This window comes from Symphalangus syndactylus, chromosome 11 (assembly GCF_028878055.3).
Source record: "Symphalangus syndactylus isolate Jambi chromosome 11, NHGRI_mSymSyn1-v2.1_pri, whole genome shotgun sequence".
Taxonomy (NCBI): domain Eukaryota; kingdom Metazoa; phylum Chordata; class Mammalia; order Primates; family Hylobatidae; genus Symphalangus; species Symphalangus syndactylus.
This window is the reverse complement of record NC_072433.2, coordinates 24,550,379-24,566,602: the sequence shown is the minus strand read 5'-3', so window position 1 is coordinate 24,566,602 and position 16,224 is coordinate 24,550,379. Positions and strand designations below refer to the sequence as shown.

Below are 16,224 nucleotides of genomic sequence, written 5' to 3'. Positions count from 1 at the left end.
CACCACGTCCAGCCCCCACATTGCTTCTGGCCTCCGTGGTAGACCTAGTGGGAGGAATTTAAATAAAGGAAATCACTCCGGTTTTGGCTACCAGTGATCCTAAATCCTGGCCCTCCCACTTTATTTACTGCTTTCATCGTAAATTGAGGTTGTGAAACCTTTTTCACATGAATCCATATATGATAGAGACTGCACCCCACCCTGCCCCGGCTTATAAGGAAATCCTGTGGACTCAGAATTTATCTTCATTTTTTTTTTTTTTACAACATGGGGTCTCTCTATGTTGTCCAGGCTGGTCTCAAACTCCTGGACTCAGGCAATCCTCCCACTTCAGCCTCCTGAGTAGGTGGGACGACAGGCACATGGCACTGTGCCTGGCTTTAAAATACCTTTTTATCACAAAATTGTTTTACTTATTAATAGAAATTTCAGGGAAAAAGAATCCATTGTTCTACCACTTGATTTTAATATCAAACCTATTAATATATTATTAAACCTGATTTTTTTTTTTTTTTTTTTTTTTAGTTTCACTCTTGTTGGCCAGACTGGGATGCAGTGGCACAATCTCGGCTCATCACAACCTCCGCCTCCCAGGTTCAAGTGATTCTCCTGCCTCAGCCTCCCAAGTAGCTGGGATTACAGGCATGCGCCACCATGCCCAGCTAATTTTGTGTTTTCAGTAGAGACAGGGTTTCTCCATGTTGGTCAGGCTGGTCTCGAATTCCTGACCTCAGGTGATCTGCCTGCCTCTGCCTCCCAAAGTGGGATTATAGGTGTGAGCCACTGTGCCCAGCCTAAACCTGATCTTAATGATCAAACCTGACCTTGATATTTGGGTGAACTTCTCACCTGCCTTTAATTCATATATATATATATTTTTTAGATGGTGTCTTGCTCTGTCGCCAGGTTGGAGTGCAGTGGCACGATCTCGGCTCACTGCAACCTCTGCTCCCGGGCTCACTGCAACCTCTGCTCCCGGGTTCAAGCGATTCTACTGCCTCAGCCTCCCAGGTAGCTGGGACTACAGGTGCACACCACCACGCCCAGCTAATGTTTGTATTTTTAGTAGAGGTGGGGTTTCACCATGTTGGCCAGGATGATCTCGATCTCCTGACCTCATGATCCACCCACCTCAGCCTCCCAAAGTGCTGGGATTACAGGCGTGAGCCACCACGCCCAGCCTAATTCATACAATTTTAAAGAAAACAACAGCGTAAATGCAGGTATGCATACATAACAATTGTGTCTCCTGTTCATTACTTAACACTGCATCATAGGTGTCTGGAGTATTCCTCCATTGTCTTCATGAACATATTTTTTAGTAGCTGCACAATATTCCACCAAAAAGATAGATAAGTGTTGAAAATTGCCTTCTGGGTTTTTTTTTTCTGCACTCACCTAGGGGAGGGAGAGAAAAGAAAGATGGCTGGGAAGAGCTTTTTCTGTTTAGGATTCTGAGAAAAGCATCTCCAGGTCTGATTTGATACTCGGTTATCAGTCTAGTGTGCCCCTCCTAATCCTGACCTTCAAGCCAGCATAAAAGAACCTGGCCCCTTAGCAGGGACTGACCGCTTTGACTCCAGCAGAGCAGAGGCCCCTTAATTTGAAATGAAACAATTCTTCCATCAAAGGAGAGAGAGACTGGAGTTAAAATCGAACCATTCTAACGGCAGCACAGGAAAGTCCTTAAGCCTGCTTCTTCAAACATAGCATCTGGAAATGGTCCTGATTACAGAGTGCTTGTCAGTAAGAGGGGAAAGTTATGAAAGAATAACTTTGTTTGGTAGTAGCTGCCTTGCTGTAGTCAAGGCACACACTTTCCACTTTGAATTATGTATTAACTAGCATTGCAGCTGAAGCCGCCTTGAAGAGAAAACCCTGTTTGGGCAGCTGGGGGAACATAACCTGCTGCTATTCAGGAGCCATTTTCAGTTGGCCCTCCTTAGCTTCAAGAGGTTTTCATGGTGGTCAGCCCAGGGAAAGTGGATGGGGATGAAACTTGGAGGGTTGGAGGCAGCCTGGGTAGCTTGGCTGCCATCCTGCATTCTGTTTTGCTTTGCTGGATGTGATGGGCTGGATGCCAGGGAGGAGCAGTGAAGCGTAAGGGCAGAGGGTGAGGGGGCAGCCTATAGAGCTCGGATGCCCCTCCTCCCGCCTCCCCTGCTCAAGCCACTCACTAGGAGACAGCGGAGCAGAACCGTGGGACGATGAAGGAGCACCTGGGTCCTGGCAGGGTTGCTCTGCAGCTTCCGGCACTGGCGATGACAGAGAAGTTACAGGTGCAGGATATTTGAGCATTTCGTGAGTTTGGATTTGAAATTTCATTGAAAGGTGAAATCTTTGTGGAACTGTCAGCTTCAGTTACCTCCAACCTGACAAAGCTTTGAGAAAGGCCCCTTGAACTCTCCGCACTGTCAAGTACTTTTCTCTTGGTTATGCCTCCAGTGTTGGAGGATTATTCCTGGTGTGCAAGGCACTCGTTTAGTATTATTCCTTGTCACTGCCTGCGCTCACCTCCACCTCCAGAAGGCAGCACCCACACTTCTCATTCGCGGCTTCTCCTCAGCCTTTTATTGTTCCATCTGCCTCCTAACAGATCTCCCATACCCCATTCCTAGTCCTTACCCCAAAATGCTGCCAGCCCAACCTTCCCCAAACAGCACTTGCAGTCTACTCCTATCTTGCTCAGACATGTTCGGTAATTCTCCATAACCTACTGGATACAATTCAAACTCCTTATTTGGTCACTCCAGGTCCTCCGCTCCGGCCCTAGCATCCTCCTCCTCATAGCAGCTAGAGGGTAACAGGCACTTCCTACACAGCAGGTCCTGCTGGAAGCTCCTTTATTTTTATTTTTATTTCTTATTTTGAGGCAAAGTCTTACTCTGTCACCCAGGCTGGAGTGCAGTGGTACCATCTCGGCTCACTGCAACCTCCGCCTCCTGGGTTCAAGGGATTCTCGTGCCTTAGCCTCTTGAGTAGCTGGGATTACAGGCATGTGCCACCACGCTTGGCTAATTTTTGTATTTCTAGTAGAGATGGGTTTCACCATGTTGGTCAGGCTGGTGGAACTTTAGCGTAGATTTCTTTTTCCACCCTGACCTCTCTTGGCTGTCCTCTAAACACACGTCCCCCATTCCTACACCTGGCCTTGTACTTAAACTATCCTTCCTACCTAAAATGTTTTTCCCTTTCTACACAGCAGCTCAGGTTCCCCATGAAACTCTGCCCAGCCCGTTCCAGCTCACAGAGACCTTTCCTGAAATCCTCAAACTTTTCACGTTGGATTCTCTCATCAATATTTAATTATAAACTGCCTTGTACAGTTTATACTTGTACTCTTTTTTTTTTTTTTTTTGAGATGGGGTCTCGCCCTGTCGCCCAGGCTGGGGTGCAGTGGCGCAGTCTCAGCTCACTGCAACCTCCGCCTCCCGGGTTCAAATGATTCTCCTGCCTCAGCCTCCCAAGTAGCTGGGATTACAGGCGCACGCTGCCACACCCGGCTAATTTTTTGTATCTTTAGTGGAGACGGGGTTTCACCATGTTGGCCAGGCTAGTCTTAAACTCCTGACCTTGTGATCCACCTGCCGCGGCCTCCCAAAGTGTTGGAATTACAGGCGTGAGCCACTGCGCCCGGCCTATACTTGTACTCTCAAGCACATTTGTCTTCAAAATGGGTAACGTTCTAGACGGCAGGGACCAGCCTGAGATCTCCAGGTGCCAAAGCACTGTTCTCTACTCAGAGCAGGGCTTCAGTGTTTGTTAAATGAGTGTTGTAAGTGCAGCATGAATCTTCTACTACTGAGCCAAATAGGAAGGCTTATCCTCTGGAACCTGTGGAAAAGCCAATTCAGCAACATCTGAATTCATGTTTTTAAGTGATTGGGTGTGGAATTAGCCCTATTTCTAAATCCCCAGTGGTAAGCAGAGATAAACTCGAGCTTGATTGTAGCAGCCCCTTAAAGAAACCCTTCCCCACCTCCCCATGAAGAGATGAATGCAAATAGGACACCACAAACTGGATGCTAATTACAGGAAAATCCTCCCTGGCATAGACTGCCATAAAGGTAAAGACTCTCTTATCTGCCTGATAACACCAGGTCCCTGGCCCTGCAGTTCAGAAAAAGAGTGCTCCCTAGGGCAGGCCATTTAGGGGGCAAAGCCAATTAATTGGTACGGGCAGGGTGTTTGTTGTCCTCATGAGGTTCTACCTGGACCCACTGTTGGTTTAGGAGGTTTTAATGGACTCGTGAGGTTGTGCTGAACCAGCTCCACCACCTGAAAAACTCCGTGGAGCTGGCGGTTTGAGAAGGGCAATAAGCCTTGGGACACAGTTGGAGTCTAAGAAACTAACTAGGCATGAGATGATCCTGGCCCAGCCCCAGGGAGACAAACTTGCACCCAGAGAAGTCATGTTGCTGCTGAGTGAGGACAGAAGGGATCCTTCCAAAGTGGCTTCTCCATTCCTTGGGCTTCTAAACAGGTCACTTACAAGTAGCCAGTTGGCTGGATATGACTCAGACACATTATGTCTGGCCTGCGGAGTGTGTGTGTGTGTGTGTGTGTGTGTGTGTGTTTCCTTCAACATTTGAATTACCAATGCTTAAAAAAATTAGGAGATTTCACATACAAAATCTGGATTTCTGGCTTCTCTTGACAACAGAGCACTTGGCCACACGAGGCCCTCCCTCCACAGGGAGATGAGCCTCTAAATGGAGTGTTTGCTCTCCACCAGGCTGATGCACTCATTTTTGCCCTTGCCAAGCCCCTGCTTATTTTCTCTGATGTTGCAGATTGCAAATCTGGGAAGGAGGAAGGATCAGAGATATCCTTGTCTGCAGCAACTCCAGGGGTCTGTCATACCTCTGGGTGTGCAGGAGGTAGCCCAGGGCTCCGGGGTTCATAATGCAACAGAGACAAGACATTTTTCTTTCTTTCCTTCCTTCCTTCCTGCCTTCCTTCCTTCCTTTCTTTTCTTTCTTTTCCTTTTTTTCTTCTTTTTCTTTCTTTCTTTCCTTCTTTCTCTCTCTCCCTTTCTCTTTCTTTCTTTCTTTTGAGATGGAGTTTCCCTCTTGTTGCCTAGGCTGGAGTGCAGTGGCACGATCTCAGCTCACTGCAACCTCTGCTTCCTGGGTTCAAGTGATTCTCCTGCCTCAGCCTCCTGGGTAGCTGGGATTACAGGTGCCCGCCACCACGCCCCGATAATTTTTTGTATTTTTAGTAGAGATGGGGTTTCACCATGTTGGCCAGGCTGGTCTCGAACTCCTGAACTCAGGTGATCCACCCGCCTCAGCCTCCCAAAGTGCTGGGATTACAGGTGTGAGCCACCACACCCGGCCAGGCAGTTTTCTTTTATTCAAACACTGATCCTTGAACTTGCTGTCACTGAGTGCTCTAGAGGGATGGCCATGTAGAACCCGTGGCATGGGCAAAGGATGATGCTCTCAGGTTAACTAACACTTACTGAGCACTTACCTTCAGTCAATCTCTTCAAACTTCCTATCAGTCCACCTAGCAATCCCATCTCTGGGATGAAGACACTAGGGCTTACTGGCAGACTCTAGAGCCCTCCCCTCCACCAACCTAAGGCTTCTTCTCCATCTTTGTGTAAGTAGGAATGGCTCTGGTAGGGCCCCTCAGGCCATCTGAAGTTCAAAACACATTGGCAGCTGGGCTGGATAGCATGCCTATAGGACTAGCTCCTAGGGAGGCTGAGGCAGAAGGGCTGCTGGAGTCCAGGAATTTGTTTTTGAGACAGGGTCTTGTTCTGTCACCCAGGCTGGAGTGTAGTGGTTTGATCATAGCTCACTGCTGCCTTTACCTCCTGGGCTCAAGCAATTCTCCTGCCTCAGCCTCCCGAGTAGCTGTGACTACAGGTGCACTCCATCATGCCTGGCTAATGTTTTTTTTTTTTTTCTTTTATTTTCCTTTTTTTTTTGAGATGGAGTCTCTCTCTGTTGCCCAGGCTGGAGTGCAGTGGCACAATCTTGGCCCACTGCAACCTCCGTCTCCTGGGTTTAAGCGATTCTTCTGCCTCAACCTTCCCAGTGGCTGGGACTACAGGCACATGCCACCATGCCTGGCTAATTTTTGTATTTTTTAGTAGAGATAGGGTTTCACCATATTAGCCAGGCTGGTCTCTAACTGCTGACCTCGTGATCCGCCCACCTCGGCCTCCCAGAGTGTTGGGATTACAGGCGTGAGCCTGCACCCGGCCCTGGCTAATTTTTTAATTTTAATTTTTGTAGAGATGGGGGAAGTCTCGCTTTGTTTCCCAGGCTGGTCTTGAACTCCTGGCCTCAAGCGATCCTCCATCTTCAGCCTCCCAAAGTGCTGGGACTACAGGTGTGAGCCACTGTGCCTGGCCAATAATGTAAGATGGGATTGTGTGGAGTAGGTGTGCCTGGGTCTTTGCTTGCCTGCGGGGACTGAGGTGTGAGCTCTGTGGCCCAGACTGAGCAATGGTGGGCAGGCAAGTCCCTGAGCCCCTAAAACTTCTGAGAGGAGAAGTTTATAGACTGCAGCTCAAGTGCCTATAAATTTGTTGCAGCTTGGGAAGAAGTGATAGAAATTATATCAGGTGTATTTGGAAAACAGGTAAACTGGTTTTTGTTTTTGTTTTTTTTGAGACGGAGTCTTGCTCTGCTGCCCAAGCTGGAGTGCAGTGGTGCGATTTCAGCTCACTGCAACCTCCACCTCCGGGGTCCGAGTGATTCTCCTGCCTCAGCCTCCTGAGTAGCCGGGATTACAGGCATGGTGCCAGTAATGCCGAAAGTGCTGAGATTACAGGCGTGAGCAATGGCGCCCGGCCACTCATTTTTAAAAAACTAGTTATTAATTATAATTTCTCTTCAAGTTTTTTTTTTCTTTTTTTTTTTGAGATGGAGTCTTGCTCTGTCGCCCAGGCTGGAGTGCAGTGGCGCAATCTCGGCTCACTGCAAGCTCTGCCTCCCGGGTTCAGGCCATTCTCCTGCCTCAGCCTCCCGAGTAGCTGGGACTACGGGCGCCCGCCACCACGCCCGGCTCATTTTTTGTACTTTTAGTAGAAACGGGGTTTCACCGTGTTAGCCAGGATGGTCTCGATCTCCTGACCTCGTGATCCGCCCGCCTCGGCCTCCCAAAGTACTGGGATTAGAGGCGTGAGCCACCGCGCCCGGCCTCAAGTTTTCCTGAGATGTAAAAACTCAGCGCCTTCTGCTGGTTCTAAACTTCTGTCTCTGGTAACAACTCTCCCCACTCCTCGATCTCACCCCACCCCAGTGCACCCCAACTCACTTCATCTCACTTTACTCGAGTCTAGCACCATCTTTTAGGGACCTTAAAACTACTGGTGATAAGGTCAGTTGGGAATTTAGGAGGTCATGGATGTCGGAAATAAAGGTGTGAAAAAGAAGAGGAGGAATTGTTTTGGCTTTAAGACACCGGAACCTCCAAGGTTCCTACAAAACCATTTGCAGCTTTTGCAAACCTCCTTAAAGTCATCAGCGCCCCACTGCGGAATTCAAAGCTAAGCTGTCACAATTGTTAACACCTTCTTTGACCAGCCTTTTTACATTTGACAATTCTCTTCTGCGCTTCTTTCTTGCCAGCAGGAAGGTTTTGCTGCCTCGGCTTTAGGGAGCCCCCTAGACAGCGAACGGCCCCTTTGCGTGCAGAAGTCGGGGAAGAGTGCTCTCAGCTCGCCTTCCTTGCAAGGTGAGTAGGTTTTGCGGGTTAGAGAGCGGGGCGTGGGGGCGGAGAGGGAGAGTAACAATTTTGGAAGTCCCTGCGTGGTATCTGGAAAGTTAACGACCCTTCAGGTTCTAGGTTGAGCCCAATGACCGTCTCGCCTTGTCAGCTGGTCCCAGGGCGATTGCGGAGCCGCGCGGCCTTCGGCGCCACTAGGGGAACCCAGCTTCGGAGAGGGCGCAGGGGCTGCGAGTCTTGTGAGCCGGAGCTGCGTCCACCCGAGACTAGGCGTCCCCGCCGAGCGCCGGCTCATGGCGCTCCCTGGGACCGCGCGGGGTCGGGGGTGCGCCCTCGGGGGCCCTCCCACTCTGGTCAACTTTCCCGGCCCCAGGGCCGGGGGAGGCGCCTCTCCTGGCGGGCACGCGCCGGGTACTTAAGGGCGGCTCGGCTGGGCAGGCAGCAGTCGCAGCGCGCGGCGGCGCGGAGCGGAGCGGGAGGAGGGGCATGGAGCCGCCACGGGCCTGCTGAGCTCCGGAGCGCGGCAGCCGGCGGCACGGTGAGCGCGGGCCGGCCGGCACACAGGAGGGGCGGGCCGCGCGGGGCTGCGCCGAGGCCGGGGCGCGCCGGGAGGCAGGGGTGCCTCTCCCCGAGACCCCCGCACCCGGCCAGCTCCCAGCCCTGCGGGCGCCGCGTCCGGCGCGGGGAGGCGGGTTGGGGGCGGCGGCAGCCCCGGGCTTCCCGGCGGCCGTTCCCGCAGCCCCTTCCCCACTGACCCCTCCTCCCTTTCTTCCTGCATCCTCTCCTCATCCAGCCTCGCCTCCCTCCTCCCCGGCGGCTCCTGTTTTGTGAATGAATTAGGAGGCGGACGCCGGTGCGGGGCTCCCAGCTGGTTGGGGTACCCCTCCCCCGCACCTCCTACGACCTGCCGGGGGTTCGCACCTGTCCGGGCACCAAGGTACCAGGCGCCCACGTTCCTGCGGGTTGGCCGGGCCGCGCGGCAGCACGTGTCCGGGGGACTGGGCTCCCCTACCCTGGCCGGCCTGGAGGGGCCCGGAGGGCGGCCGGGCACAAGAGGAGGAGCCCCGCTGGGCGCACAAGTTTCCATGCCGCCGCGTGTGGCCCTGCCGCGGGGCGCACCTGTCAGCGGGAGGGACGCTGCACACCAGCAGCCCCTCAAAGTTTCGGAGGCTGGATGGAGAAGCGTGCGTCCTTGACTGGGGGTTCTCCTTCCGTAGCCCTGGGAGCCGGACTTGAGAGCGCCCCCAACCTTGTGCCCTTGAAAGCCGAATGCGCGTTAGTTTGCCTGGGCTGGGCTCCCGTGGATGAGTGAAGGGCATGAGGAGGAGGCGGTCCAGGCTGTAGGATCACCCCACAGCCTCTGCCGGTTTGGGGTGACACAGCCCCCCGCCCCAGGTCTGGGCAGGAGAACTTCGACCACAGCCTGCACCAGCGCCTGATTGCACGTGGGGTATCTGGTTGAGGAACATTTTGGGGGCCTCTATTTGGGGGTGGGAGTAGTAACCTGGGTAATGCCTCTAATTCCTGCGGGGGAGGGGTCCCGCCCAGGGAAGGAGAGGGCCAGCGACACCGGGGATGCGCCTTTGTCTACAGGCACACTTTGCCAAGGTAGCTGGGGTTCCGGGAAGAGCAGGGCCTGGTCCGACTAGGATTCCTTGGGTTTTCCGTTCCTTCCCGGTTGGGTCGTGGGAAACCGGCACGTGGGTGTGGCCGGCGCCGCCTTTGCCAAGAGGCGAGGCTCGAGCGGGATGAGAAGCGTGGCGAGTGCGTTCGCGGCTGCTTTGACCTGGTGGGCGCCGCCTCCGGCACTGCACCGAGACGGGGCGCCAGCGCCCAGGTTGCCGGGCTGGCCTTGGCGCCCCCTTCCCCTACCCAGAGCGCAGGCAGGCAGGCAGGGGGGTCCCGCCGCACCCCTTCAGCATGTAAGCTCCGGAGGGGAATGGGGGCGCTCCTGGGCTGCGGATGCAGGCCTGGGGACTCCTGGGCCGCAGGCGCGAGCAGTAGGGTGGGAACAGGGAGGACTGGGAGTCCTGTGAAGGAAGCACACGGCGGGCTCCCTGGGACGGTGGGGCAGAGCGCCCGGAGGCCGCGCTTCCCGGAGAGGCTAGACTGCCAGCAGCTCTTTCCTGGCCAACGCTGCTGGAGGGCTGCTAGTGCCGGAGTCTCAGGTCGATTTAGGCAGTGACTGCGTGTTCTTCGCCCCTTCTATGTGAGAGGCGTCCCGACAGGAAAGTGTGTTTGTTTTGGGGGCTCCGTTTCCTGAGACCTAGAGTTGGAGAAAGCTTGAAAGTGAGGCATCATGTCTGTAGACCTCAGTGAACATGGGGTTCTCTAGATCAGGCAGGTGGCAGAGAGAAGATAATGTGGGTCAGAATGGGAAGGCCGGCAGCCATCCTTGTCACCTCTTCTTTCCCCTCCCTCACATCCCCCTCCCCACCTGCTCTGGAGGAAACCACAGTCAGCCTCACCACTAGGGTAGCTCTTCGGGGCCGGAAGTGTTTCCGTTTATAGGGAAATGACTTACCTGAGACATGAGGCAGGAATCCATTAGAACTCTCATTGTGCTATGGGGAGACCAAGTCTCAGAGAACGGGGGCAAGGTCAGGCAGCCAGGAGGCAGAAGTGCTGTCTTAAACCCAAGTCTCTAGTGCCAAGTCCTGGGCTCTTCTTATAAAATACAGCTGTTTCCAACAGGGCAGATGTTAGGAGCCCTGACTTAGTTGCAAATGGAAACCGGGCATTGTTTCCAGGAGTGGCTGGGCACGGGGACACGCACAGAGACGCATGCTGCACGGGCACTAGGACCAAGCAGATGGGATGCCCAGGCAGCCACCATGGAGGCTGCTGCAGTGGTGGCTGCAGTTCCCTGTGTGCTCTTCAGCCCTGGGCTCTAGGAGGCTGTCCACTCCCCAGCTTGCATTTCCCGGTCTGACTCTCCCTCTGCTTTCCCTTTCTTTCCTGCCTCTCAAGTAAAAGGTGAGAAAGTGGAGGACACAGGGAAAGTTTCTCTGACTAATAACTGTCTTGAGAAAGGGAAGCTGCTGCTTTTTCCCAATGCCCCTTTGTTTGCTGTTTCTTTTGCTCCTGTACTTTCTTCTTGGGTCTTATTGGTGGCTGCGCTTTACTGGTGAATATCCCCTCCAGGAGTGGGTGCAGGGTAGGTGGAAGCTCTTAGGCCACTGGCTGCCTCCCTGGCCCTCAGGTGCCCAGAACTGCCTCAGGCTCACGCCCTTGAAGCTTACCTCTTCAGCGCTTTGGGCCAGGTAGAGCCCAGTTCTGCCACCCACCAGCCAGGTGTCACGTGACCCTCTGGGCCTTGGCTTGTCTACCCCAGTGCTACACTAAGGGCTTTGTATATGTCGCCCATTTAACCCTCAAAGATGCCTTGAGGTTAGTCCTGCAACCCACATTTTACAGATGACGTGACTAAGGGGGCACAGACATCAAGTGGCAGAGCTGGGATCTGAACCCCAGTAGTCTGGCTTCTGAGTCTACCAAGTCTTATACTCAGTAAGCAGTAACGGTTTTGATTAGTGGGTCATGTCCACTAGTAACAGAGAACGCCCATGCTCCCACGGACCGGAAATGCTGCCTCCTGCCTGACCCTCCATCTCCTGCCTTCTCCCGCCAGATGCCGGTGCAGCTGACGACAGCCCTGCGTGTGGTGGGCACCAGCCTGTTTGCCCTGGCAGTGCTGGGTGGCATCCTCGCAGCCTATGTGACGGGCTACCAGTTCATCCACACAGAAAAGCACTACCTGTCCTTCGGCCTGTATGGCGCCATCCTGGGCCTGCACCTGCTCATTCAGAGCCTGTTTGCCTTCCTGGAGCACCGGCGCATGCGGCGTGCTGGCCAAGCCCTGAAGCTGCCCTCCCCGCGGCGGGGCTCGGTGGCACTGTGCATTGCCGCATACCAGGAGGACCCTGACTACTTGCGCAAGTGCCTGCGCTCGGCCCAGCGCATCTCCTTCCCTGACCTCAAGGTGGTCATGGTGGTGGATGGCAACCGCCAGGAGGACGCCTACATGCTGGACATCTTCCATGAGGTGCTGGGTGGCACCGAGCAGGCCGGCTTCTTTGTGTGGCGCAGCAACTTCCATGAGGCAGGCGAGGGTGAGACGGAGGCCAGCCTGCGGGAGGGCATGGACCGTGTGCGGGACGTGGTGCGGGCCAGCACCTTCTCGTGCATCATGCAGAAGTGGGGAGGCAAGCGCGAGGTCATGTACACGGCCTTCAAGGCCCTCGGCGATTCGGTGGACTACATCCAGGTAAGGGCACCTCCCTAGGAGCGTGTGTACACGGGGACGAGTCTGGACAGCCTGGCAAACTCTCCGCCAAGAATCTGAGGTCTGGTCTAGGTCCCTTGGGTTGTGCACACACCTCTGCACTTAAGAAGGCAATAAGGTGGCCAGGCGCGGTGGCTCACGCCTGTAATCCCAACACTTTGGGAGGCCGAGGCGGGCAGATCACAAGGTCAGGAGATCAAGAGCATCCTGGCTAACATGGTGAAAACCCATCTCTACTAAAAATACAAAAAATTAGCCAGGCGTTGTGGCAGGCGTCTATAGTCCCAGCTACTCGGGAGGCTGAGGCAGGAGAATGGCTCCTGGGGAATAAGGAGTGAGCCACCACACCTGGCCTTATTATTATTTTTTAAAGACAAAGGGTCTCACTATGTTGCCCAGGCTGGAGTGCAATGGCTATTTAAAGGCATGATCAATATGCACTATAGCCTCGAACTCCTGGCCTTGGGCAGTCCTCCCACCTCATCCTCCCTAGTAGCCGCAATTACAGGCACATACGCCACTGCATGCAGCTCCATGTTAGCCCTTTTAATCCTCTTAACACTCCCAAGGAGAAGTACTATTATCTCCACTCACAGAAGGTGAAAGCAAAGCACAGAGAAGCTAAGTAACTTGCTTAATGTCCCATTGCTAGTAGGGTGCAGAGCCAGGATTTGCGCCCAGGCCATCTCAAGTCTTCTCTTACCTGTGATGCAGCACTGCCTCAGCAATGGCAATGTGGGGCTGAACCTCTTCATAAGAAAGCGTGGTGAAGTGCAAAAGAAACCATCCTCAAAATCACTCAAAATATTCTAGTTATGAGCCGGGCGCGGTGGCTCACGCCTGTAATCCCAGCACTTTGGGAGGCTGAGGTGGGCGGATCACGAGGTCAGGAGGTCGAGACCATCCTGGCTAACACGGTGAAACCCCGTCACTACTAAAAAATACAAAAAATTAGCCGGGCGTGGTGGCGGGCACCTGTAGTCCCAGCTGCTCGGGAGGCTGAGGCAGGAGAATGGCGTGAACCTGGGAGGCGGAGCTTGCAGTGAGCCGAGATCGTGCCACTGCAGTCCAGCCTGAGCGACAGAGCAAGACTCCGTCTCAAAAAAAAAAAAAAAAAAAAAAAAAAAAAAAAAATTTCTAGTTATGGCCAAAAAGTCCCATTCTTCCTAGTGTCAAAGTCATGTCTGGGAGGTGAGAGAGACAGGTGCGAATGACTAGCTTCATTTTGTAGGAGCATCGGCAGGGGCGGGACCCTGATTAAACCCTGCCCAGCTTTGGTCAAAGCAATCACTGACATAAGCCTGGAAATTGTATTAGGTTGATATGGTTTCCATCTTCAAATAAAAAAAAACTCAAGAGTTGAAAAGATTAAAGACCACATCTTTCAGTACAAAGTAGAAACCCTAGGACCCTGGATTTCTAGGCCACGATTTTTTTTTTTTTTTTGAGACAGAGTTTCACTCTGTTGCCCAGGCTGGAGTGCAGTGGCATAATTTCGGCTCACTGCAACCTCTGCCTCCCAAGTTTAAGTGATTCTCCTGCCTCAGCCTCCTGAGTAGAGTAGCTGGGATTACAGGCGTGCACCACAACACCCAGCTACTTTTTGCATTTTTAGTAGGGACAGGGTTTCTCCATGTTGGTCAGGCTGGTCTTGAACTCCTGACCTCAGCTGACCCACCCACCTTGGCCTCCCAAAGGGCTAGGATTACAGGCGTGAGCCACCGCGCCTGGCCTAGGCCAGGATTCTTGATGGCATCCACGCTGCCTCTTCCTGACTGTTCTCTGACCTCCACGCCTGCCAGAGCAGGGTGCTGCCCATCACTTAATCAGTGCTTGAAGGCACAGTGGCTGTCCTGCCAGCCCACCTGTGTACCAACTCAGTCTGCTGACAGCATTTTGAGTCCTCTAATACAATTTAAGTTTTCTCTGGTGTACCCACCTAAAATTAGCTCACTCAGATTGCGTGTCTGGCTTTTTTGACAGTTGTCTCTGCATGGGGTTTATATGTTTATCTTTTTCTGGCTTCCTAGGCCCAGGACCTCCTCAGTCATGGAGGGAGTGAGGAGAGCTTAGCAGGCTGTTTGACTGCAGTTCACTTGGGGTCATGGGACCTTGTGAAACTTTCCTGGGGACCCAAATGCTTAGGGGAGACCCCTTGAGCCCTGCCTGGCACAGGCTCAAGCCACAGTGACTTTGTCATCTATTCCCTTCAAGCATAGGATCTCATCCCCACCCCACCCCGCCATCTCCCTTTCCTGGCCATCTGGGTTCTGGTGGATCAGCAAACAGGCTCACACACCTGAGCTGTCTCTTTATGGCCCTGGGATCACTGCATAAGGTCGCCCTGGGCCAGAGCCAGTGAGCACTTGCTGGATCTCAGCCTCTCTTCTAACCGCCTGCTGCGGAGGTCTCTCTCCCTCCTAGGCAGAACTGTGCCCCAGCCGGTGGGGAAACCCAGGCAGCACGAGAGTTCCTCTTCCCCTAACCTTGCGCAGTTAGAAAGATATCCCTGGACTGAAGGAAGCAAAGCAGCATATAAAGAACGGGCTAGGGCAGGGGCACGGAGGAGCAGTGAGACCAGCAGCAACAGCAGCAGTGCTGGGAGTCTTGGCCTGTAAGTGGAGGAGGCTCTGCGAGTCTGGCCTAAGGCTTCCTGGGCCCCTCCCAGGCATGGACCAGGATGTAAGGATATGCCTGGTGGGGAGGTGGGAAGAAGCACATATGAGGGACTCAGCCTGGTGCTGAGGCTGTTTTGATTCCGCCTTAGCCTTCTACTGCTTATCTGTGGCCACCCTGTCTTCCAACATAGAGAAAGCTGGGTGGGGTTGTGGTGTCAGAGGCAGCCTCCTTTCCTGCAGGAATCTTACTCAGCAACTTTAATACAAGGATCTTAGGCTTCTACAGAACAGGGTTTTGGTTTATCTGTGGATCTCTTCGTTGCTCTCCTAACAGTGACCACAGAGTAAATCAGGTCTGTAAACCAGTTCTCCTGGCCAATGCTTACTGGATTCTTTGTACTTCAGTAATTTTTTAGAAAACAGAAAAGGAGTCAGCCACTAGGGCAACTAGTGGCCTGGGTTCAACTCATAATGAGACCACCTGTTAGAATCAGGCCATAAGCCTCCCAAGAGCTGGGCAGTTGGCCCTGGGGTCGACCTGGAGGCAGCTGCTGCAGCTTCCATGCCTATTCAGAGCAGCCTCCAGGGGGAGCCCTCAGCCATACCGTGCCCTGGTCTGAGAGGCTCGGCCAAGGGAGTCTGTTGAGGGTGCAGAGGCCAGCAGCCTTGTTACTGGTCTCATAGAGGTGCCTGCAAGTAGGTAGTCTGGTAACCACCAGTGGGCTGCAGGTTGTCCAAGGGGTCAGAGGCTGACGCGGGGACCCCTGTGGTTAACTCTGTGGGGTCACTTAAGGCCACATGTAGCCTGTTAGTCCTGGGCCACCATACCGTGCCTGCCATCTGATTTCAGTGACATGTTTCCCTTCTGCTGAAGGACCCCAGAGGAATTTTTTGTGTCCAGTGCTAAGCATGTCTCTCTCTCCACGCCTGGCACCTGCTGTCTTCAAGGTTGCTCCCTCTCAGCCTAGTGGCTGTCAAGTCTGGTAGCTGAACACTTTTACTAACTTTCATTTTACCTCTGGCACCTTCTGGTAGTACAGATCTCTTAGCTAGAGGCTGGAAGTGAGTCACGTGAGAAGGGGTTATGTCTCTCAGGCAGTGAGCAGCCTGGCAGTGGGGTGGGGGTGTGGGGTGTGCAGGTCTGAGGTCAGAATGGGCTGATGACGTACTCCCTCTGCAGGTGTGCGACTCTGACACTGTGCTGGATCCAGCCTGCACCATCGAGATGCTTCGAGTCCTGGAGGAGGATCCCCAAGTAGGGGGAGTCGGGGGAGATGTCCAAGTAAGATGAGACCAGGGATATCTATGGGGAGGGGTCGGGACTCTTTTTCCTAATCCAATTGGATATGCCTGGGAAATGGGTGTCGACTTCCTAGTATTTGGGGGGAGGTTCCTTGCTGGCAGTTTTCACTGACACCAAAGAGCTCGCCCCCCTCGCTGCCCAACCCCTTTCTGGCTCTTCTTCCACATGAGGGGAAGTCACTTAACAGGTATGGAGAAGAGTCTGTACTGCAGGAGGGGCACAGTATTTTGAGGCCATACATCCTAGAAGGTACTTCCTTTTTGGCCGGTGGTGCAGCAAGTAGCTCCAAAGTCAGATCCTTGAGAAGCCCTTGCTCTTAGGGGATAGGCTGA

At 53.6% G+C, this 16,224-nt stretch overlaps 1 protein-coding gene across 7 annotated transcripts in view; it reads left to right on the top strand.

Moving 5' to 3' along the window:
• The window catches only part of HAS3 (hyaluronan synthase 3), a 21,005-nt gene continuing 4,781 nt past the window's right edge, over positions 1 to 16,224 (top strand). Inside the window, exons 1-4 of one of the 7 annotated variants that reach the window (XM_055298449.2) lie at positions 1 to 1,223; positions 7,593 to 7,695; positions 11,318 to 11,953; positions 15,770 to 15,871. In XM_055298449.2, the coding sequence (XP_055154424.1) occupies positions 11,318 to 11,953; positions 15,770 to 15,871 (738 nt within the window). In that variant the 5' untranslated portion in view covers positions 1 to 1,223; positions 7,593 to 7,695. Of the gene's footprint in view, positions 1,224 to 7,366; positions 7,696 to 8,029; positions 8,225 to 9,351; positions 9,609 to 11,317; positions 11,954 to 15,769; positions 15,872 to 16,224 lie in introns of those variants that run through there. The other 6 variants (XM_063611633.1, XM_055298446.2, XM_055298450.2 and 3 more) reach the window with 6 other exon arrangements.